At 40.6% G+C, this 20,000-nt stretch overlaps 1 protein-coding gene across 1 annotated transcript in view; it reads left to right on the top strand.

Annotated features, from left to right (window-relative positions):
• Positions 1-20,000, top strand: part of LOC138029550 (uncharacterized) — a 54,628-nt gene that overhangs the window by 17,787 nt on the left and 16,841 nt on the right. Inside the window, exons 4-9 of the mRNA XM_068877268.1 lie at positions 332-801; positions 1,370-1,884; positions 12,053-12,902; positions 16,928-17,176; positions 18,618-19,566; positions 19,838-20,000. The exon at positions 19,838-20,000 is cut by the window's right edge and continues 488 nt beyond it. Coding sequence (XP_068733369.1) covers positions 332-801; positions 1,370-1,884; positions 12,053-12,902; positions 16,928-17,176; positions 18,618-19,566; positions 19,838-20,000 — 3,196 coding nt within the window. The remainder of the gene's footprint in view (positions 1-331; positions 802-1,369; positions 1,885-12,052; positions 12,903-16,927; positions 17,177-18,617; positions 19,567-19,837) is intronic.

Raw genomic sequence — 20,000 nt, forward strand, 5'->3', positions numbered from 1 at the left:
CTCGTTGAATTTGTTCCTGGTAGTCCCTGGTTCAACTTCCCAGCTGCACTTGTAAATAGCCAACTGGTTTGCCTCCGGCCAGTTGGGATTCTTAAGTGTTGTAGTTGTTGTGTTCTGTTGTTTCGTTGATTGTGTTTCATTGGCCCTGAAAAGCCCCTATGGGGAGCGGTCAATTAAGTACGTATTGTATTATTGAAATAAATGGGAATGGGTGAAGACGTGACTCCCGGTAAGAGACAATTATTGAATACATGATGCATAAACGCTTATGGTTATGTTTTTTCTTTCTTAACATAACTGACGCGGTAGGACCGTTCTTTTTCAATTATAGGTGATCAGTTTGGTTGGGAAAGAAATCACGGATTATTTTACATGCTCCTCCAGAGTGAGGATAGAGTCTCAGAAGTTGGCCTGATGTCGGCTTCCGACAAAATGTGTAAGACAACAGCTTCCCAAAGAGTCGTCGTTCAGAGAAATTTTCAACTCCAACCCTCGCAAATTGCTGAGCAAGTGATATCTGTAGACATGTCCTGCAGTCATGCCCACGCAGTGGCTTTAGAAGGGGACAAACACATCGTGTCGATGTGGGGCCATGTAGACAGTGGAGCTCTTGGTCTCAAGCGACAGGATATATCAATTCCCACCCCCTTGGCATCAATTGACTGTCAAATCAAGCAGGTTGCCTGTGGTGCTGAGTTTACTTTGATGTTGAACGTGGAAGGCGAGGTGTTTTCTTGGGGAAAGGGGGCATTCGGAAAGTTGGGCCATGGCGATGAAGAAGACAGACAATTGCCAACTTTGGTGCGTCCTAGCTTTATATGCTTATATTCTTTGCAATTGACGAAACAGTGAGGAAGTCAGGGATAGCTTTGTGGTCATCAACCACGTCTCACACCACTGCAACCGTATGTGGGTTGAGTTCCAGCAGGAACCCATGACTAGGAGCGAACAACATCGCTTTCAGTTCCTGTCACGGCGTTTTTACAGATCAATTTATTTTTAGATTGAATTTCCCGTGAGTGAGACTTTCCTAGGAGCTCGATGACCAATCCTAAAAAAACTACCTTGACGTAATAGCGTCACCGAACCGGAACTGCCCTTTTTCTCCGTGGGAAAAGGTAGTCTAAAAATAGATCGGTCTGTAAAAATGCCGTGACATAGGCTTAGTATTGGAGTTGTCGCTCCTAGTCATAGGTTCGTGGTTCCGGTCGAGCTAAACTGAGGGTTTTTCTCCGAGTACTCCGGTTTTCCTCCCTCATTAAAATCGACATCTGGTTAAAAGCAACCCCGTTCCCAATTAGAGGATTAAACATTATCATCACAATTCTTGTAGAGGTAATTAACGGTTGATCTGTTTTCTCAAACGCAGGTCACGACACTGAAAAACATGGAAGCCATCGATGCAAGAGGTGATCACGCTGCTGCCATAATGAAGGGAGGTTACCTTTACCAGTGGGGTCTTGAGTGTGCAGATCCACAGCTAACTCAGTTTGCTGCATCACCGAAGAAAGTCAGACAAATCTCCAGTATCAAAGTGAGGTCCATCTCTTGCGGCACTCATCACACTGTTTTTACGGGTGACGGACAGCTTCTTTATTCTGGAATTCCTTATGCTTGGGGGAGGGGCTCCCATGGTCGCCTTGGTGTGGGTCACTGTCAGAATCTCTTTGCTCCAGTATGTATTAACGCTCTTTACAACCCCGGAAACGTTGTCACGCAAGTGTCAGCTGGTGACAAGCACACTGCATTTTTAACAAAGGATGGAGAAGTTTACACGTGTGGTAGCAATGCTTTTGGGCAGCTTGGTTACTTTACTGACTCTGGGGGCAGTGATATACCGCGTAAGGTCTGTCTTGGGAAGAATGCTGCAGGAAGCGAAGTCAGGTGCGTATTCTGTTTAGAATGATGTGAAATAATAAAATGTACTCACACTAGCTAAAAATCTGAAGGAGGCTCGAAAGGGTTTTCAGCTGAGCGCGCGCGCGTAAGCCACACGCGCAATTCTAAAAGCTGCTAGCGTCAGCTCATGATTCAAAATTGGTCACCAGAAATAAACAAATACCGCTAATTTCGCTCACCTCTCTTCTGATTCCTATATATAAAGAATATCAATAGACATCTCCTATTCACGAAAACTACGAAAATTGTACACACACGGTTTAATGGTCACTTAAACTCGTTTGTCTTGGCCTGTAGCTTCACTCGCTCGTGCACTGGAATCAGCGGGTTACGCATGCGTAAATGCCGATCCTGTAACCCCCTCATTTTTCCTGATTTTGCAACTTAACTCATTTATATCTCTGCTTCCGGACGGTGACTTTTTTGCATTTTTGGCGTGTTAGCTTAGATTAATTTAAAACGTTTGTCTTTCACATTTAAAAAAATTATTTTTCTGAAAAACCGACCTACAGATTTTGTTGAATTTTAAATATTTTAGAGATTACTTCTAACATTACCTGGTAACGCTGGATGGGAAGATATCACCGTCCCGTTTTTTTAAAAGAAGACAATATATCTTGATTTTAAGGCTCAAATGCCTTATATCGTTGCCATGGTAACGTTATTTTGGAGGAAAATATGATGTGAAAAATCTATGATGGTACTTAATACCCTCGCCAAATTTCGTTTTGATGTGATTACCTTAACTTATCTAAGGACAGAATATGTTTATTTGTTTGAAAAAAGGAGAAACTATTTTAAGCCTCCATAAAATTGGACGTTTCATTCGGAAAATGCAATCTTCGTTCCACTAAGACTGCGGTTATGTAAATATTCAGTTCCTAGAGGCCTGGGACTCCGTTCACTCAAGTGTATTAAGGCTTGACCAGCCTAATTATTATGCATATTTTTATTTGGAGGGAAAGCATTTGTCCAGGGCCTATGAAAGTTTACAGGCAGTTAGTTATCGGTATTGTTATAACTTTTCCAAAATGTTTCGTATCACATTCTTGTCACGTGACCCAAAATCGACTTATAACAGTTATTTTCTTTACTTAGAAATGAGGAACATTCAGTTACATTATATCAATCTTGTTTCTTATATAATTATTCGATGACCCATTCTAAAGGCTCTGTCATGCTGCCTTTTAATTATGTCCACATGTTAAGAGCAATGAACAATTGAGGAAAAAAGATCACGTGACATGATAACATCCAAATATCTTAATAGATAAATACAGAGTACCACATTAAAAGGCGGCATTCGGAAGGCACAGTTGTACTAAACGTGTTAATACCAAATTGTTTCAAAATTTGGAGTATAAATGTTCCCCGTTTTTGAGTAAAGGATATAAACGTTATAAGTTGTTTTAGGGTCACATGACCAAAATGTGATGCAAAATATTTTGGCAAATTAATAACAACACCGATGACAAACTTTTTGCCAAGTTTCATGGACATTGGACAGATGCTTTCCTTCAAATAAAAATATGCATAATAATTAGGTTGGTCAGCTTAATACACTTGGGCAGCTTCAAGTTTCAATTTTATTGCGTAGATGCACTATTTACGAAACTAACTACAGTTGAACGCCGTTATTTCGAACTCGGGTATTTCGAACTTCCCACTATTTCGAGCAAATGTTCATTTCCCTTGGTTTTGCCCCTTTCAGTTTGGAGTCGTTTTACTACACTTAATTCTAACTCGGTTATTCCGAATTCCCGCTTATTCGAACTAATTCTCATCTCCTATGGACTTGATGCTTTCCTTTTATTTCGATGTTTAATTTAAAAGGTGGTTGACTAACTTCAGACACTGTCAGAACATCGTGACAATTGTCCCATTGCGCACAATTCGAATTGCCCAATCTACCTTCTGGATAATTCACGATTTGGCCGTCGTGGTGGTGGTACTGGAATAATGTTCAGAGATTATGAAAATGCCACCCAGCAGGCCTCCGGTGAATTGCAGTCCTTCGAATACTCAGAATGGAACATGATATCTGGAAATCAGCGCATCCATCTGATCATTATTTACAGATCACCGTATTCTGAGTCTCATCCAGTAGCAAAAGTAGTTGCTGATTATATGGAATATATTGTCCTGTGTGCTGACCATCTCTTGATTACAGGAGATTTCAACATTCATGTAACCATATGGAATCAGTGACCCCCGGTGCATACCGATTTCGTCAGCTCCTTAACAAATTATATTGGACTTAATCACATGTTAGTGGACACACGTAGGATCTTATCGTCACCAGGAGCTCTGACCGACTGCTTATCTATCCTCCATGGATCACATGCCGTTCCATTGTACTGTTCATATTAAGAAACCTTCATATAAAAAGTCACAAATTTCTGATAGGAAAATCAACTCCATTAACATTGACGTTCTACGAGATGAACTATCAAAGTCAGATATATGTAACAACAACATGCTATCACTTGAATTTAATGACGTCGTTAAGTGTTACAACGATACCTTAATGACAACAAGTTATTAACAAAGAGACCTATTGTATCTTGGTTTGGTCAAAAAATCAAGACTGCTAAAAAAGAACGCCGCTGTGCTGAAAGGAAATGGACCGGAGAAGAACGAAACAAGACTCTGATGTTCTGATCAACAAAGCCAAGAAAAACAAGATAAAAAGGCTCGCAAAGAGTATTATTTCAGCTTGATACAGGAGAACAGTCACAATCCTCGCAAATTGTTTAATTTAGCAAAAACTATCTTAAATCATGAGGCGGCGTTAAATTTCAAGGCTACCAAGATGATAGGGTACAACATGCTGATGACATAGGAAACTTTTTCATTCAGAAGGTAGAGGTCATTCGGTCTAAATTGGACAGTGCCACTTCCAGTGGATGTCATAGATGCGTCATACCCTGCCAGCTCTGTGTCTCCTGCCTGTTTTGACGTATTCAATCCTCTCACTGAAGTTGACGTTACTAAACTTATTGCTAATTCAAATAGGAAGTCCTGTTGTGATGACCCCATGCCTGCGTCACCTGGCTACAAATGCTTAGACGTTTTACTTCCAGTTCTCAGTAGGATGATTAATATGTCTCTTCAAGAGGTTTTCCTGACAGCTGGAAACACGCCGTTGTTCAACCAAAGCTTAAGGAACCAAATGCAGAGCACACCTTTCCAAATCAAATCTCACCTTAGTCTCTACACTTGTTGAGCGTGCTGTCTTCAACCAGATTCACGTTCTCTTCACTTTGCGTAATCTCTACCCTAAAGCCCAGTCTTCCTATCGTCAGTTCCGCAGAAATGAAACTGAACTATCTCGCATTCAGAACGATATATTGATGAATATTAATAAACAACACCTCACTCTTCTGGTTCTGTTAGTCTCAAGCGCTGCTTTTGACACTGTCGACCATTCTATTCTGCTGAATCGACTTCACTCGGACTTTGGCATCTCTGGCGACGTGCTCTCTTGTCTCAAATCGTACCTGTACAAACGGACGCAATCAGTATCTATTCACGGTCATACATCCAGGAAATTTGATGTAAAGGATGGGGTCCCCCAAGGATCCTGTCTCGGTCCTCTTCTGTTTGTCATCTACTACGATTCTCAGTTGAGTATGACACTAGGGAAGTTTGGTGACAAAGTTTCAGCGTTAAAGTTACCATGCTGTCAAGGGCAACTTCCTTCGTTTCCAAGAGTAACTTTTAGGGTCTTGCCGTCACGAGCGATGAGCCCGCCAAAATCTACAAATGGTAACGGTTAAATTCAAACTGGCGACCGTTACCAGTTAAATGACGTCAAACCCCGAAAAGTTACCCTTGGAAACGAAGCAAGTTGCCCTTGACAACATGGTAACTTTAACGATGAAACTTTGTCACCAAACTTCCCTAGTGTCATACTCAATTGAGAATCGTAGTATGTCAGCAAGCTGTTCACCATCGTTGAACGTCATCTTCCACAAGTTCATGCTTAAGCCGGTGACACACAGCTTTATATTGCGTTCAAGCCCGATCCTAAACATGCCGCTGACACTGTTGAAGCTATGCAGGGATGTGTTGCTGATATCAGAAAATGGATGTTAATAGATCGGCTGAAGCTCAACGATGACAAAACGGAATTCATTGAGATAGGGACGAGGCAGCAACTGTCGAACTTAACATTGTATGTAGGGGGTACGACTGCTTCATCTTCCACTGTAGTCAGGAATCTTGGATGTTGGCTGGATTACCAACTGAAAATGGATACTCGTATTTATAAGACATGCAAATCTGCTTTCTTTCATCTACATAATATTAGAAGAATCAGGAAATTTCTGAGTTTCGATAATGCTCAAACTTTAGTTAATGCCTTTGTCGTTTCCTGTTTGGACTACTGCAACAGTGCTATTCTTTACGGCCTGCTTGCCACTGAACTGCAGAAACTCCAGCGTGTTCAAAACACTGCCGCCAGGCTCATTTGTAAGATAACTCGTTTCAATCATATTTCACCAATTTTAAGAAGACTCCACTGGCTACCTATCAAATACCGCATCGAGTTTAAGATCCTACTTATTACCTACAAAGTTATCCATGGACTTGCACCAGCGTATCTCAGCGAACTTATTACCCACAAGACTAAGGGCACTTTCCTTTTGTCAGAACTGGCCGGCCAGACCCGTCATTTTGCAAAGAAAATGCAACAATTTGAAGGAACACTTGCACGATAATCCCTCATATCCTTGTGGAAAAGCAGTATATATCATCCTCGAGGTTTGTTAATTTGAAGGCGTTTTAGAGTTATTCCTCCCAAATGCCTGGTCTGGCCGGTCAGTTCTGTCAAATGGAAAGCGCCCTAAGATCGTCTAGAGAATTTTTACTGCAACCACCCAGAAAAAAAACTCTACGTCCACTTGGTTATCGTTGTTTTGCCGCAGCTGCGCCATCGTTATGGAATAAATTAGTTAATGCAGTCCGCTCTGCAAATAGTGTACAGTCTTTGAAAAGACTTCTTAAAAGTCACCTATTGAATTCCAAATGGCATATGAACTTTAAAAGATTATGATCAGGTACTGATCAGTTGTAATTTTCATCTGTATAATTTTATTGCCATAATTGTTACTTTATTCATACTTTATATCATATTTATTGTAAGCTAGATACTAGGCTTCTGATAGGATTCGGAAAAAAATCAAAGATTATGCGGAAATTTTTGGCCATATTATGCGTGAACATGCGTTGATTATTCTGAAATTTAAACAATTTATAAAACTAATGATTAGGCCCGTCCAATGTATTTACATGCTTATGGTAAATCAAGACTCGAAATTGCGACCAATGCAGTCGCGTTTGCGCTTGAGTTTTTTCCCTTTGCGATTGAAATACCTGGAGGAGTCTCTAATTTGCGACCAGACTTTACCGTTGAAATAAAAGGGTCAGCAGTTGGCATTTTGCCGCAACTTTCGCTAAAATAAATAAAGCGATAAAAAATTATTTTGTTTCTTGTCATGAAATTTGTTTTAATTCGGAGATATGAAGCAAAATTGTACTGTGGTTGGACCGCAGCAACCCATTGCGGGCTTCTATTTCCCATACGATTACAAAACATGATACAATTTAATTTGCGAATGTAACTTGCGGGTAAATTGTCATATCTTCACTTGTTGCAAAATTGCGACATTAATTTTATATATTTTTAATTTCGAGCCCAGAGTATGTTTAACTAGGGTCCAGGCTCATTGCCGAAAAATGCGTGGAAACTGCTTACAACATTTTGTAATAATAATAATAATAATAATAATAATAAATTCTTAGGAACAAGAAAATTACTAACAATGAACGGAGGCCTGCACCCAAGAGACTGTGTTGCAAGAATCTACGTCCCAAGGAAGCACGGTGGTAGAGGACTCATATCAGTAGAGGACTGTATAAACCAAGCAAGGGTATCATTGGAAACATATGTCCAATCGAGTGAAGAAGAACTGGTGAAAGCAGTTAGGGCAGAGGTTACTGGAAGTCAGGAAACGGCAACCAGTTTTAAAGTAAAAAGAAGGGATGAAAACACCCAAGAATGGAAAGAAAAGCCTCTACATGGACAATTTGTAAGAGAGACTGAAGAGCTGGCTGAAGCAAGGAAGTCTTGAGAGAGAGACAGAAGCACTAATAATTGCTGCACAAGATCAAGCATTACCGACAAATTATATTAAAACCATTGACAAATACCAGATAGATGCTAAATGTAGAATGTGCAGAGACAAAAATGAAACTGTAAGTCACATCGTCAGCGGTTGTTCAAAATTGGCACAGAAAGAATACAAGAAAAGACATGATAATGTAGCCAGGGCAATTCACTGGGATCTGTCGGGAAAATGCGGGTTCCACCGGAATGATAAATGGTACAGTCACGTCCCTGAGAGCGTACTGGAAAATGAGAACTACAAACTCCTTTGGGACTTCAGCATACGGACAGACCATAACATCGAGGCTAGGAGGCCAGACCTAGTGCTTGTTGACAAAAGCAAGAAAAGCTGTCATATAATAGACGTGGCAATTCCAGAAGACAGTGGAGCAAAAGAAAAGGAGGCCGAGAAGGTTGAAAAGTATCAAAATCTGGCCAGAGAATTGTGGAGGATGTGGGAAGTGAAAACCAAAGTCGTACCAATTGTATTGGGGGCTTTAGAAACAGTGCCCTTGCGACTGAAGGGCAAGTTAAAGGGCATAGGAGTAGACACATCAATTACCTTAATCCAGACGTCTGCATTGCTGGGATCAGCAAGGATACTAAGAAAAAAGTATCGGAAATGTAAAGGACAGGGAAAAGAAACATTTTGGTGTTCATTGGCAACTTGTTGTTGCCCGACACCACAATTTTACCAGCTGGTAAAACCTTAAGCTGAACAGTATGACTATGAAATAATAATAATAATAACATTTATTTATACCGCGCAAATTCAACTATGCAGTTTTCAAATGCGCCTTACGATAAAAGAACAATATATTACCAGTATGTAAAATATAACAATGTATAGTAAAAATTACATGAATGAATAATTATCTAGTCTATGAATTACAATACTGTATCAGAAAAAGCTTTTTTAAAAAGAAGTGTCTTCAAATTAGGTTTAAAAACTTTAAATCGGAAGTGCATCTAAGATCTAACGGACCGGCGATTATTATTCCAGAGTTTTGGTGCGGCGGCTACAAATGCTCGATCGCCAAGAGTAGAGAAAGTCCTGATATTTGGATTTGAAAGCAAATATTTGTTATTTGATCTGAGGCTGTAGGATGAATTAGGCTTAAAGTTTGCAAGAGATGATAAATAATTAGGAGCTGTACCGTGGATTGCTTTATGAGTGATTGTAATAATCTTATAATCTATTCTCAACGTTACAGGTAGCCAGTGTAATTTGTATAATATAGGTGTGATATGGCAGTACGCAGTTTCCAGCTGCGTTTTGAACGCGCTGCAGTTTAGTAAGAGCGCAGTTGGGTTTTCCGTATAAAAGTGAATTACAATAGTCCAATCTGCTTGTGATGAAAGCGTGGATTAATTTCTCGGCAAATTCTATGCTTAGTTATTTTCTGACGCGTCTAATATTGTGTAGATGAAGAAAGCACTCCTACAAGTTTTGGTTATGTTGAAGTTCAGGTTGAAATGGCAGTCAAACCAGGCCCCTAAGTTTCTAAGGAGTTCCGTGCTCGCAGAGATGATGGATTCGCCAATAGTTAGAGTAGCGCTTTTAGTTTTCTGTAGCTGCGCCTTAGTCCCAATGAGCATAAACTCAGTCTTGGAATCATTGATTATGAGGTTATCATTGATCATCTAGTTGCGGATGTCACAGAGGCACGTTTCCATTGCTGCAATGACGGCGTCTTGATCAGAATCATCATTTGGATTGAAAGCCAGATAGATACCGTTATCATCGGCATAACTGTGCGCAGTTGGCAGGTGCTTGCTTGTAAGGTGACTTGTTTTTTGTTCATGTTGACGAGTATGATGTTGCGCATGCGCAGTAAGGCAGTTTCCGTGCTGTGATTTTTGCGGTAGGCTGATTGAAATTCTGGAAGCATCTGATTGGACGGCACGTGATCAAAGATTTGTAGTGCAGCTGCCCTTTCAGTGATCTTTGAAAGAAATGCGAGATTGCTGACGGGCCGGTAATTTTTCTTTATCAGATCCATGTTGACTTTGTTTAACTTTGGTCTCACTAAACCCTCTTTCCAAATGTCCGGAAATTAAGTGACCACTACAGAGCGATACCACCCCCAACTGGTTGAGAGCGTATTTCATCATGAAACATGTATCCAATAGGAGTGCATTCAGCTCTAACCGCCGCATCGTCTGAGGATAGCCAAGTCTCGGTTAATGCACATACATCAATCTTATTACTGCACAGATATTCTTGGAAAACTGCAGTCTTATTGCGTACGGACTGGCAGAGGAGAATTGGAAGCAACACTGGGTCTTTAGAGACCGATTGCCGTAGTTTTGGTTGTCAAGTGACCGAGCAGTAAGGATAAAAAGAGAGAATGAGACGGAGAGACCAAACGCACGTGAAAGGCCTTCCAAGGGTCTCGATATATTTCGTGTACAGTATTTTGTGCTGAAGCCTGAACCGGTTTTTTCCCGGCGAACCCCCGCTTATTCGAGCTATTTTCTCTTTCCCTTGCGTCTTCGAAATAACGGGGTTCAACTGCATGTATATTATTTCCTTGCATACGGAACCCGCGCCCGCAGTGCGCGCGGCAATCAAAACTGTGCTATCCTGTCAGTCCTTTGCTTTTTCACCGGAAACGGTGTATTTCCGTGGGCAAACGACGTTGTGATCGATCTACCCTGTCGAAAGGATGTCATCAAAGTCTTTTTTCGCGGAGTTAACACAAATAAATACATTATCAATACGGTTTTGACGTCTTCTTACACTTGATTCGAAAATACTAAACTGAATTCGTCTTAAAATAGTTAGAAAAAGCACAACTGAATAACAGCCAAAGCACAACAGCTGACGTTCGAATGGCCGCTAGCTGGCAACCCAGTTTTGGACCCAAAGTTTGTTGGCAAAAAAGGTTCCGCAGAATCTCTTAAACGCTTTTCTGGCCCATTAATCGCGAACAATTGACGTGACGTCGGATAGCACAGTTTTTCCCACTCGCTGAAGTTTGATTGGTCAATTTAAATTTCAGGAGCTCTCGCCGTATGCACTGTTGTAAGAACGAAAGCATAAATAGACATAAAGTAATCTAATGTAGCCAAAGAACAACTTGAGGTGTGCGCAATGACCAGAGTGACCCTTAGCTTTCGAGCTGATCACTGTCATGTTCAAGGTAAATGCGGCTACAACAAATGAACGACAATGACAAGCTTCCCTACCCCACCTTAAGGGCCCACAGACGGATCTTTCGCGCGTTGCTAAGGAAGTGAAATGTTACTTCCGGTGACTGACGTCATCATATCGTGAGGTGACCGGAAAACCCACTCACTGACCTGGGAAATTTGATGGCAATCTCCTAATTGTCGTTTGCATAGAAGGTTTTTCCTCGCTCTTCCTCGCGCTTGCTGTCAGATCAACTGCGCGTGCGTAAACGAACTGACTTCCGGTTTGAGAAAAAGCTAAATTTCTGCCCGACTTACAGAATATAGCTAAGCATTGATTTTTTTCAAATCACCTTTTTTGAAAATGTTATGGGTATTTCAGTATCGTTTACCTCTGTAAAAAGAACATTTTTCAAAATAAAAAGAAAACCATGCTTGGCTGTATGCAAAAACGAATACAAATTATCAAACCGCTGATTAAATACCCAAATTGTGTAGCACGTTGACAAATTTGGAATTTTCTCTTATTGATCACGTGACCATGGGCGTGGCATTGAGACGTCATATGTAGGGTCATTGGTTTACAAAACTGGAAACTGACCAAAATAATGCCAAATTCTCTCAAATTGCTCAACCATTTCATCCTTAGCAACCCACCCAAAAAAAAAAAAACACTTGAGTGGGCCCTTAATTGAATTCCCTCAACAGTCATTTTTCATTTTTACTACTTTCTATGTCATCTTCATTTGATCGCCACCGTCGCCTGATTTTTTATATGTTCCGTGTTATCGCGGAAAAAAATTCTTTCTTTGGTACTTTTGGTCAGCGTCGTTTACATTTTAATCTTAGGGCGGAACAGATCTGTTGTAACGAAAACTACACAATGGTTTTGACGCAAGATGCCGACGTAATTGTGTGGGGTAAATGCCACTATGGAAAGAAGCTGGAGAACGCAATTCCTCTGAAGGACATCAGTATTCGTGATGTTACTACATGTATTGTGTTGTTGAAAAACTCGTTCGTCGAGCTTACCGTTGCATTAACATTTGACAGCGAGCTGTTCATTTGTGCAGGAGTGCATTTTGATTTTGATTTCCAAGCTGCCGATGATACCATACCACTGATAACCTGCAACAAGGCCAACTTAATAACACTTTCTTCAGTGGAGTCTGTTTTGGTCAGCGTTGATGAAGAAGGCAAGATCTTCTACGCAGACCTAGGTTTGTGGGTTTATCAACTTTTACCACAGGGACAAAACATTCCGTCTGAGAAACTCACACATGCCTTGTTCCAAAATATGAAGGAACACACTGAACCTCCAAGTCTACCAGCATTGGAGTTTGTCCCTATACCATCATTTTGTGGAGGTGTTATTGCAGTTGAAGCGACTCTCAGCACGTTTCTATTCTGCTCCAGCATCGGCGATGTATATAGTTGGTATCCAGGCGGTCACGTGATGCATCACATGGAACTTAACAATGAGATAATAGTGCAAATTGCCTGTGGAGCAAGCCACTGTGCTGCTCTATCAACCGAAGGAACTTTGTTCACATGTGGTGAAGGTGGCTCGGGTCAGCTTGGCATTGGTTCCTTTAAATCTGCCCAAATATTCCAGTTAGTGCCATTGACAGAATTTGAAAGAGTGAAGAATGTATGCTGTGGATGGGCAAGTACTTCTGTTGTTACAGAAAATGGAAAGGCGAGTAATGTTTTCTTGCTTTCAAAAAGTGTCGGTGATCAAGATTAAGCGATTTGCGTCGCTGAAATGACGTTCATGATGTGTCTTCGCCTTTTTTGTTTTGTTTTTCATAATTATGTTGGCAACTTGAGCTTTGTTCCCAAAACGGAAACTAAAAGAACTCGATTGGTTAGCAGATGACGCTACCCCACTAGCGAATGTTTTTTTTTCGTCGCTTTTGTTTTGCTTACCTTTTGCATCAATCTTTACCGCTATTAATTGATTTTTTCCTCAAGAAATACTTGTGCCAGGAACGATTCCTTTTTACTTGGAATGCCGAAGGCATACCACGTCCTAAAACCAGTCGATTGCCTTGTTTTTGGTTGGTAGTCACAAATGTGCATACCCCACGGGTATCGAATTAAGCTCCGATCGGGTGAATCTATCTTTATATCCTTCAGTATTTTCAAACTTCCCTGCCGCGATTACAACACCCATCCTTTCCCAACCTTTACGGTAGTCTGTTAGACCACTGGGCCATCGTGACACACTTCAGATATTTAGATAAGAGCAAATATTTATTTTGGAATCTTTCCGCCAGCCATGATTGACATAGTATTAACCTATTGGACAGATACTTTTTTTTTTTCGAGAACGTCAAGCTTTAAAGTAAGGAGAGTTTTCTACGTTCTTTCTTTATATATCTTGCTTCGTTCTTGTGTGTTCCACTGTGAACATTATTTTGCGTAGAGGGAATACTTCATTAAAAGTATAATTGCCTGGAACGAATACTCCAATATTTCTCGGGAACCAGATTGTTCAGCCGTTTTGGCGAAGAAAGAAAGTACGAAAATAGCTGCCAACGGCCAAATAAACTTCGCAGTGGTCCTCAATCCACGTACTAACCCCATTCGGAGGAGCTCAACTTCAGCTGACACTTGAACTAGTCGAACTAGCATCAACAAGCATCAACGATTGTCATCTTTGTGTCGAACTTTATAACACTTGAAAGTAAGAAAAAACAAACTAACAAAAACCCCGTGACTTGCCGTCACTTTGTCACAGATGCATCGTTTGTTTCTTGAGTTGTTAGTATTAAACACGCAAGGTAACTTGATCACAGGCGGCCGCTAAAATCGATGTCACTTTCGATTTACGATAGAAAACTTGAACGTAATTTTGTTTTTACTTAAATATCCCGTATCCTGATCGCTTCTCGGCCTTTTGGCTAAGATTAGTTTCTGGGCCAAGGGCTAAGTACCATTGTACAACGTACGGTACTTTTTTCACTAGGTTTTTTTGGTTTTGTTTTTGATAGTTTTTTGTTCAGCTCGAGTGTAGAATCATGACGAACTTTTGTAGTTTCTCAGAACTATTTACTACTTGTAGCTTTTGTTTGAGTTTTGAATTGATGATTGAGAGAGTTTTGGCGCTATGAACCCGGACTGGACTACTGGATTTCAGCTTTTTTTCTTCACGAGATTTCAAGGTATTGTGGAACGTTTTGTACAAGTTACGGCTTTTACTTCGTGTAGAAGACACACATGACGTAAAACAATAGAACAAAAATCGTGAAACAATACCTAATCAGAATTCTAAATCCCTAAAGACCCCTAAAGCTTTTGTTACGTCATATGCGTCTTCTACACAAAGTAAAAGCCCAAGTTACTCCAATACTAGAATCAAGATTATTAATGGTAAAATTAGAACTTTGGACTGGACTACAGAATACGCAATTACGGAATTTTAGATTTTTGAGCATTGAGAGAACTGGAGTACAGACAGATGTTGTCTTCTTGTCTTCGCCACGGCAGATTTAAACCGTTTTCAAGGAACAAGTCTTTTCGTCTTTGCCACTGCAGACTTAAACAGTTTTCAAGGAACAAGTGTCTTTTTGTCTTCGCCACGGCAGATTTTAACAGTTTGCAAGGAACTAAACCAGGATTACGGAAGGATGATAAGTTGTTCAACTGTGATTTGTAATACGTTTTTCAGATGATTTAGAGCTGATCTTGTAACCTTTGGATGAACGAAATTAAGGAAGCAAGTGAAACTGTGGAATTTGAATAAAGTCTCCTTCAAGAAAATAAATAAATAAATAAATAATCCCTTATCGTGATAACCCAGTAATAGGGCTTCGTTCTTCGCATTTGCAAATTTAGCAGCATTAATAATGAGTTTTTACAACAAACAACTTTAAGTTATATTACAGATTTATCTTTCTGGTAATCTCTCACCGTTTTCCCCAAGTTTAACTGTAGTTGAAGTTCACGGTAACTGGACAATTTGTGTTAACTGTTTGCGCATTCCAGTCTTGTTCTGTTGAATGAATGAAAGTTTATTTGCCACACAATAATATTGCAAAGACAATCAATAATAAGAGTACAGTCGTTAATATATATATATACATTATAGAAACAAGAAAACATGTAAACTAAAAACGATAAAAGAAGTTACTTAGCTCAAAGGACGGCCTTGTCGTTCCACAAAGTTCTCTAAATCAGCACGAGACTTGACTAAAAGTGGACGAGAATCTTCGGTTTGACGCAGATGAACAACAAAATTCTTCGCCCAGCAAAATTTGTAGCCATTCCGATTTTGAAATTTCTTGGCATCTACCAGAAGTTGTTGGATTTGGGGAGTGAGATGGTCGAATAACCTCACGTCTTCAAAAGAGCAGTCGGCTGGAATACCAACAGAATTGAAACAGAAGTTGCTGTAACTTTGCAAGCATCATTCCGTTTGTTTCGTGACTTGTTCCTTGATAATCCTTCTTGTAAATTAGCAAACTATTGGTCTTGGACAAGGAGTTGCATTTCTTTTGGAAACTCGATGGGCAATGTCAATGTCATAGCATGAAATGTCCACTCTTGTTTCCTTAAAAAACTTTAGGCATAAAGCAGTGTTTGTAGAAGCTGATTTGTTGGTATCAGTTTCAGGATAACCAAGGATCTTAATGTTATACTGATAACTGTAGTGTAGGAACTGATCGAGAGTGATCGAGTGAACTGATCGTCCACCTTGGCAGCCAGCTCATCGAGGCGGGACCAGAGCGAGCTAAGCTTTCCTCTTGCCTCCTCTTGGAATTTGATAAGGCTATCATACGATTTGCCATAGACCTCCAAATGGGTCGATGTCTCTTCGTCCACCGAACAAGTATGTGCCTCACTTGTCTTCACAAACTGTTGAAAACCATCAAAATTCTTCCTCAAGGCAGCAATTTAACTTAAAGAGTGTTATTTTCTTTCTGTAACGACTTGATAGTAACATGGGCATATTGACGACAATAATTGGTCTCAAAATTTCCAGATTACAACAGAGCAAACTTTCGTGCACCCGCACCGCACCGAATTGGGAGGCTATGCGTCGCTCCTCCGTAGTTTCCGTAATTCCTTTTCCGCGCTGTGTACTTTCACTTCCAAGAATGTTAATACAAGTTAAGGGTTTACGCAGTAATGATAGCATAGGCTAAAGAAACTATCATTTCGCGTCAGAGATTTTACTTGCGGGGAAGGAAAATAGCAGCGGTAAAGACGGTCGTGTAACGGCAAGTAAAACAAAAGCGATAAGATTAAAATCCCTGCTGCTAGCTGGGTGCCGACAACGCTGATGGTCCCTTTCAAGGTGGATCTTTGCTGGTGAGCAGAGGAAAAAGCGGATGTTTCCAAACTTTTTCACTCAAAACTAAATATTTCATTTATACATTAAAGGACAAGATCCATTGAGAGTCAGCAGTAGTAGATGGAGTAACTTACACAGGTCGAACTCCGAGGTTCAGTAAGCTTAACAGAGAATAGAGTATACAACAGACAGACCCCAACATCGGGAACTCAGTGCCCTGCTCTTTGAGAATGACGTGTGGTTTCTTTTACGTCCCGCAGGGTTATGAACATTGAAGGGTTGTGAAAAGGGGCGTATACGTCGGTTTATCGTCTTTGCCAGAGAAGACTAGAGACTCCACCCATTTGCAGATGTTGTTGCAAAGGCAGCAGATTTGATCCTGCGACCTATAAATTTTGAATTTTCGTTGTTTTCTTGTCCTTTAGGTATATTTTTGGGGTCAGCTTGATCTTTCAAGAGGAGAAAAGATAAAGAGGAAACTATCACCAACAAAACCCTTTAACTTCGCAGCTCCCACAAAGCAACAGGAAAATAGACCTGTCGCTCCCGTGGGATATGAGGTGAAACTTACAGGAGATGCTGGAGTTGCTGGTCATCACCTTGCTTTGGTTGGACAGCCGCTAACAGTCGAGATTATTCAGAGGGCTGGAAACTCTGGCGGTGGCTTATGTGAGGTAAGAGCATCTTCTCACCCGGTTTTTTTTTTCATTCAGTTAATATTAAGGCTTTTTTACTTGGCCTGTTATTTCATCATGCTTTCTAGCGAGGTTTTTGTCATTGACCCTGAAGAGCTCCTATGGGGAGTGGTCAATTAAGTATTTTTATTAAAGCAGCCTCACTAGCCTTTGAACAAACTGACAACTGTAACAGTTTCTTGCCTACCTCAAGTTTTACCTCTTTTTTGAGGGGACCAATTCGGCAAATGAGAAAACGCTCTACTGTTTGCGTAAGTCAGGTAAACACTTTACTTAATGAGGCTCGCTCCTGATATAGTAAAAAACCCGCGTTAAGAACCTAAAATTCTAGAACCTGTTAGGCTTAAATTATCATTTTAAAGTCCCTTTTCATAAGGACCTGTTTAACCTAAAATTTTCAATAGCTTCTTCTTTACACAAACGAAGGCAGCGATGAAAATTCAGAAAGAAATTTTAGTATAGGTTTCACTCAGTCAGTAAGATTCCAAGAACGAACTAAAATGCATGCTAGTACTTTGGAAAAATAAATTCAATGTATGGTTATCATCTAAACTGTTTTCTAGATAATTATTTAATACAGCACTCACGGCTATACCTATTCCATATCATATATGCTCTGTAGTATAGTTATCTGTGCAACTCGCTAGTGCCCCTATCAACTTAAGAACCTATTTAAGAACCTAAGTAGCCTAAAATCCCACCAAATACCATTTCTACAAGAACCTATTTAGGCAAAGTTGGAAAGATCTAGTTTCTTAGAGCGGTTTTCAATTGAGTGTCGAAAGTAATTAGCGAATTACTTTGGTTTTGCATTACTTGACTCAGTGATTGGTTCAAAGTTCTCGCGCCACTTTTTCAACCAATCAGAAGCAAAACCAAAATCAATCGTGGCTCTCACGTGCACATTTTCCCGCGCTTTGTGTCGGCTAGTGTGATTACTTTGAGTTTTGATTGGTTTACTGGATTGTCTCCGTCCTTTTTGATTGGCCAAAGTAATTACTTTGGTTTGGTTTTACGACACTCATTTGAAAACCGCTCTATACGCGGGTTTTTACTGTAGTATCACAACACTAATAACCTTGTTGGCCTCAATAATCCAGACCAGACCACAACATCGGGAACTTCGTGGCCTGCTCGTCCCGAATAGTGTGTGGGATCTTTAACGTCCCACTGTGACAGAGTTTATGAAAAAGTTAAGTGTGTTGAAACGGGGCCTGCGGTTTATAGTCCTTCTCGAGAAGACTTGAAAGTCTAACCATTTGCGGATGCAATTACAAAAGGCAGCACTTTCTCCCTCAGTTATTTAAAGATCTTGAGTGTTGGTTCGGTCGGTATTCCAATGGTCACCGACTGAGGCGGCGCACTGGTCGGCGGTACTGATAAAGTGGAATGCCATTTAACTGTATGTATTTTATTGCAGGAATTTCGTGCCGAGACATCATTTGCTTCGCATGATGCAAGGAAAATTCATTCAAAAGGTACTATAAAAAGGTCACACACAACTGACGGGGCCTTCGTTGCCTCGGTGGTTTTCTATTCCGAAGGTGTCTTCAACGTCTTTCTTACAAGAAATGGTCAGAACATCCTTGGAAGCCCATTAAAGGTGATCGCAGAGAATGGTGCGGTGTTGAAAAGGACTAAAGTCTCATTGGTCGGCTCCAACATCGAGTGCTTGAGAGAAGTTGGAGGTGTTCTCCAGCAAGCCATCGCCGTCAGAGATCCAGGAATTGAGTTATGGGGAGTCCCTAGCGTCACTACTGATTTACAGACTCAAGAGGCCTTTCAGATGGCTTCGGTGACAAATGGTGGAATCTATGTCTACGTTTGGGAAGGCAACCTTTCCGAGGAGAATCTAAGCCTTTGGCTTCATCAGCTATTCCTCTCAGCTCCTTCATCAAACGTGATCCTTTTGGGAGTAAATCTCAGTGCTACATATGCCAATGAGATTGATTTGAAACCATTTCAGAAGATAAACCCACAGCTGAAAAGATGCATCTTTGCTGAGATCACCTTCGCTTCAGAACATCGTGAACTCCTTGATGAAATTTTCTTACTGGTGAAACACTCCACAACATATCAAAGGCTCGTGTCGAACCGATTCGAGTGCCTAGTCGAAAAGGTAGCGGAAAAGAAGAAATCTGGCGTTGAGACCCTCGACGAGACTTCTATCAAGTGCCTTGCCGCAGAATGTGGTATCCAGAGAGAGTCTTTTTGCAGGGAAGCAGCTGAGCAACTTGAAGCCATAGGATTGGGCCTGCTGATAAGAGAAGAGTCACTCTTCCTGGTTCTGCAACCCCTCTGGCTTTCAAGACATTTAAGTGAAATGGCCAAGTCTAGCCATCTAGGATCGTTAGAAAAGGACCACCTGGGTATGGATAATAACATTTTTTCTGTTCCGAAAGCATTGGTCATGTTATAAATTTCATGCAATTTGGTTGCTCGACTTTGCTGAACGTCGGGAGAATCTTGATTTGATACTATTCTGCTGATTCAGTTTTATCTCTTCAACTTTTAGTTTCTCTAACTTACTGCAAAGAACATCGAAACGTTTTCAATTGTGTTACTTGCATTTTTCATCGATAAGAAGCATTTATTGAGAGCATATTCTCTTGTTTTTATCCCTCTTACCCTCTTCCACAGAAACAGCAAAGCAGCATGTTGCCAATCTACTTATTTCAAAGGGTCTGGCTTTGGAGGGGATGAATAAATCAGAAATTGACATCGTCCCATATCTCTGTTCCATACCGGAAGAGAGTTGGAGTCTGGTTGAAAAATCAACATACACCCTCTACAGGCATCTGAT

Source organism: Montipora capricornis, chromosome 2, assembly GCF_036669925.1.
Source record: "Montipora capricornis isolate CH-2021 chromosome 2, ASM3666992v2, whole genome shotgun sequence".
NCBI classification, from domain to species: Eukaryota; Metazoa; Cnidaria; class Anthozoa; order Scleractinia; family Acroporidae; genus Montipora; species Montipora capricornis.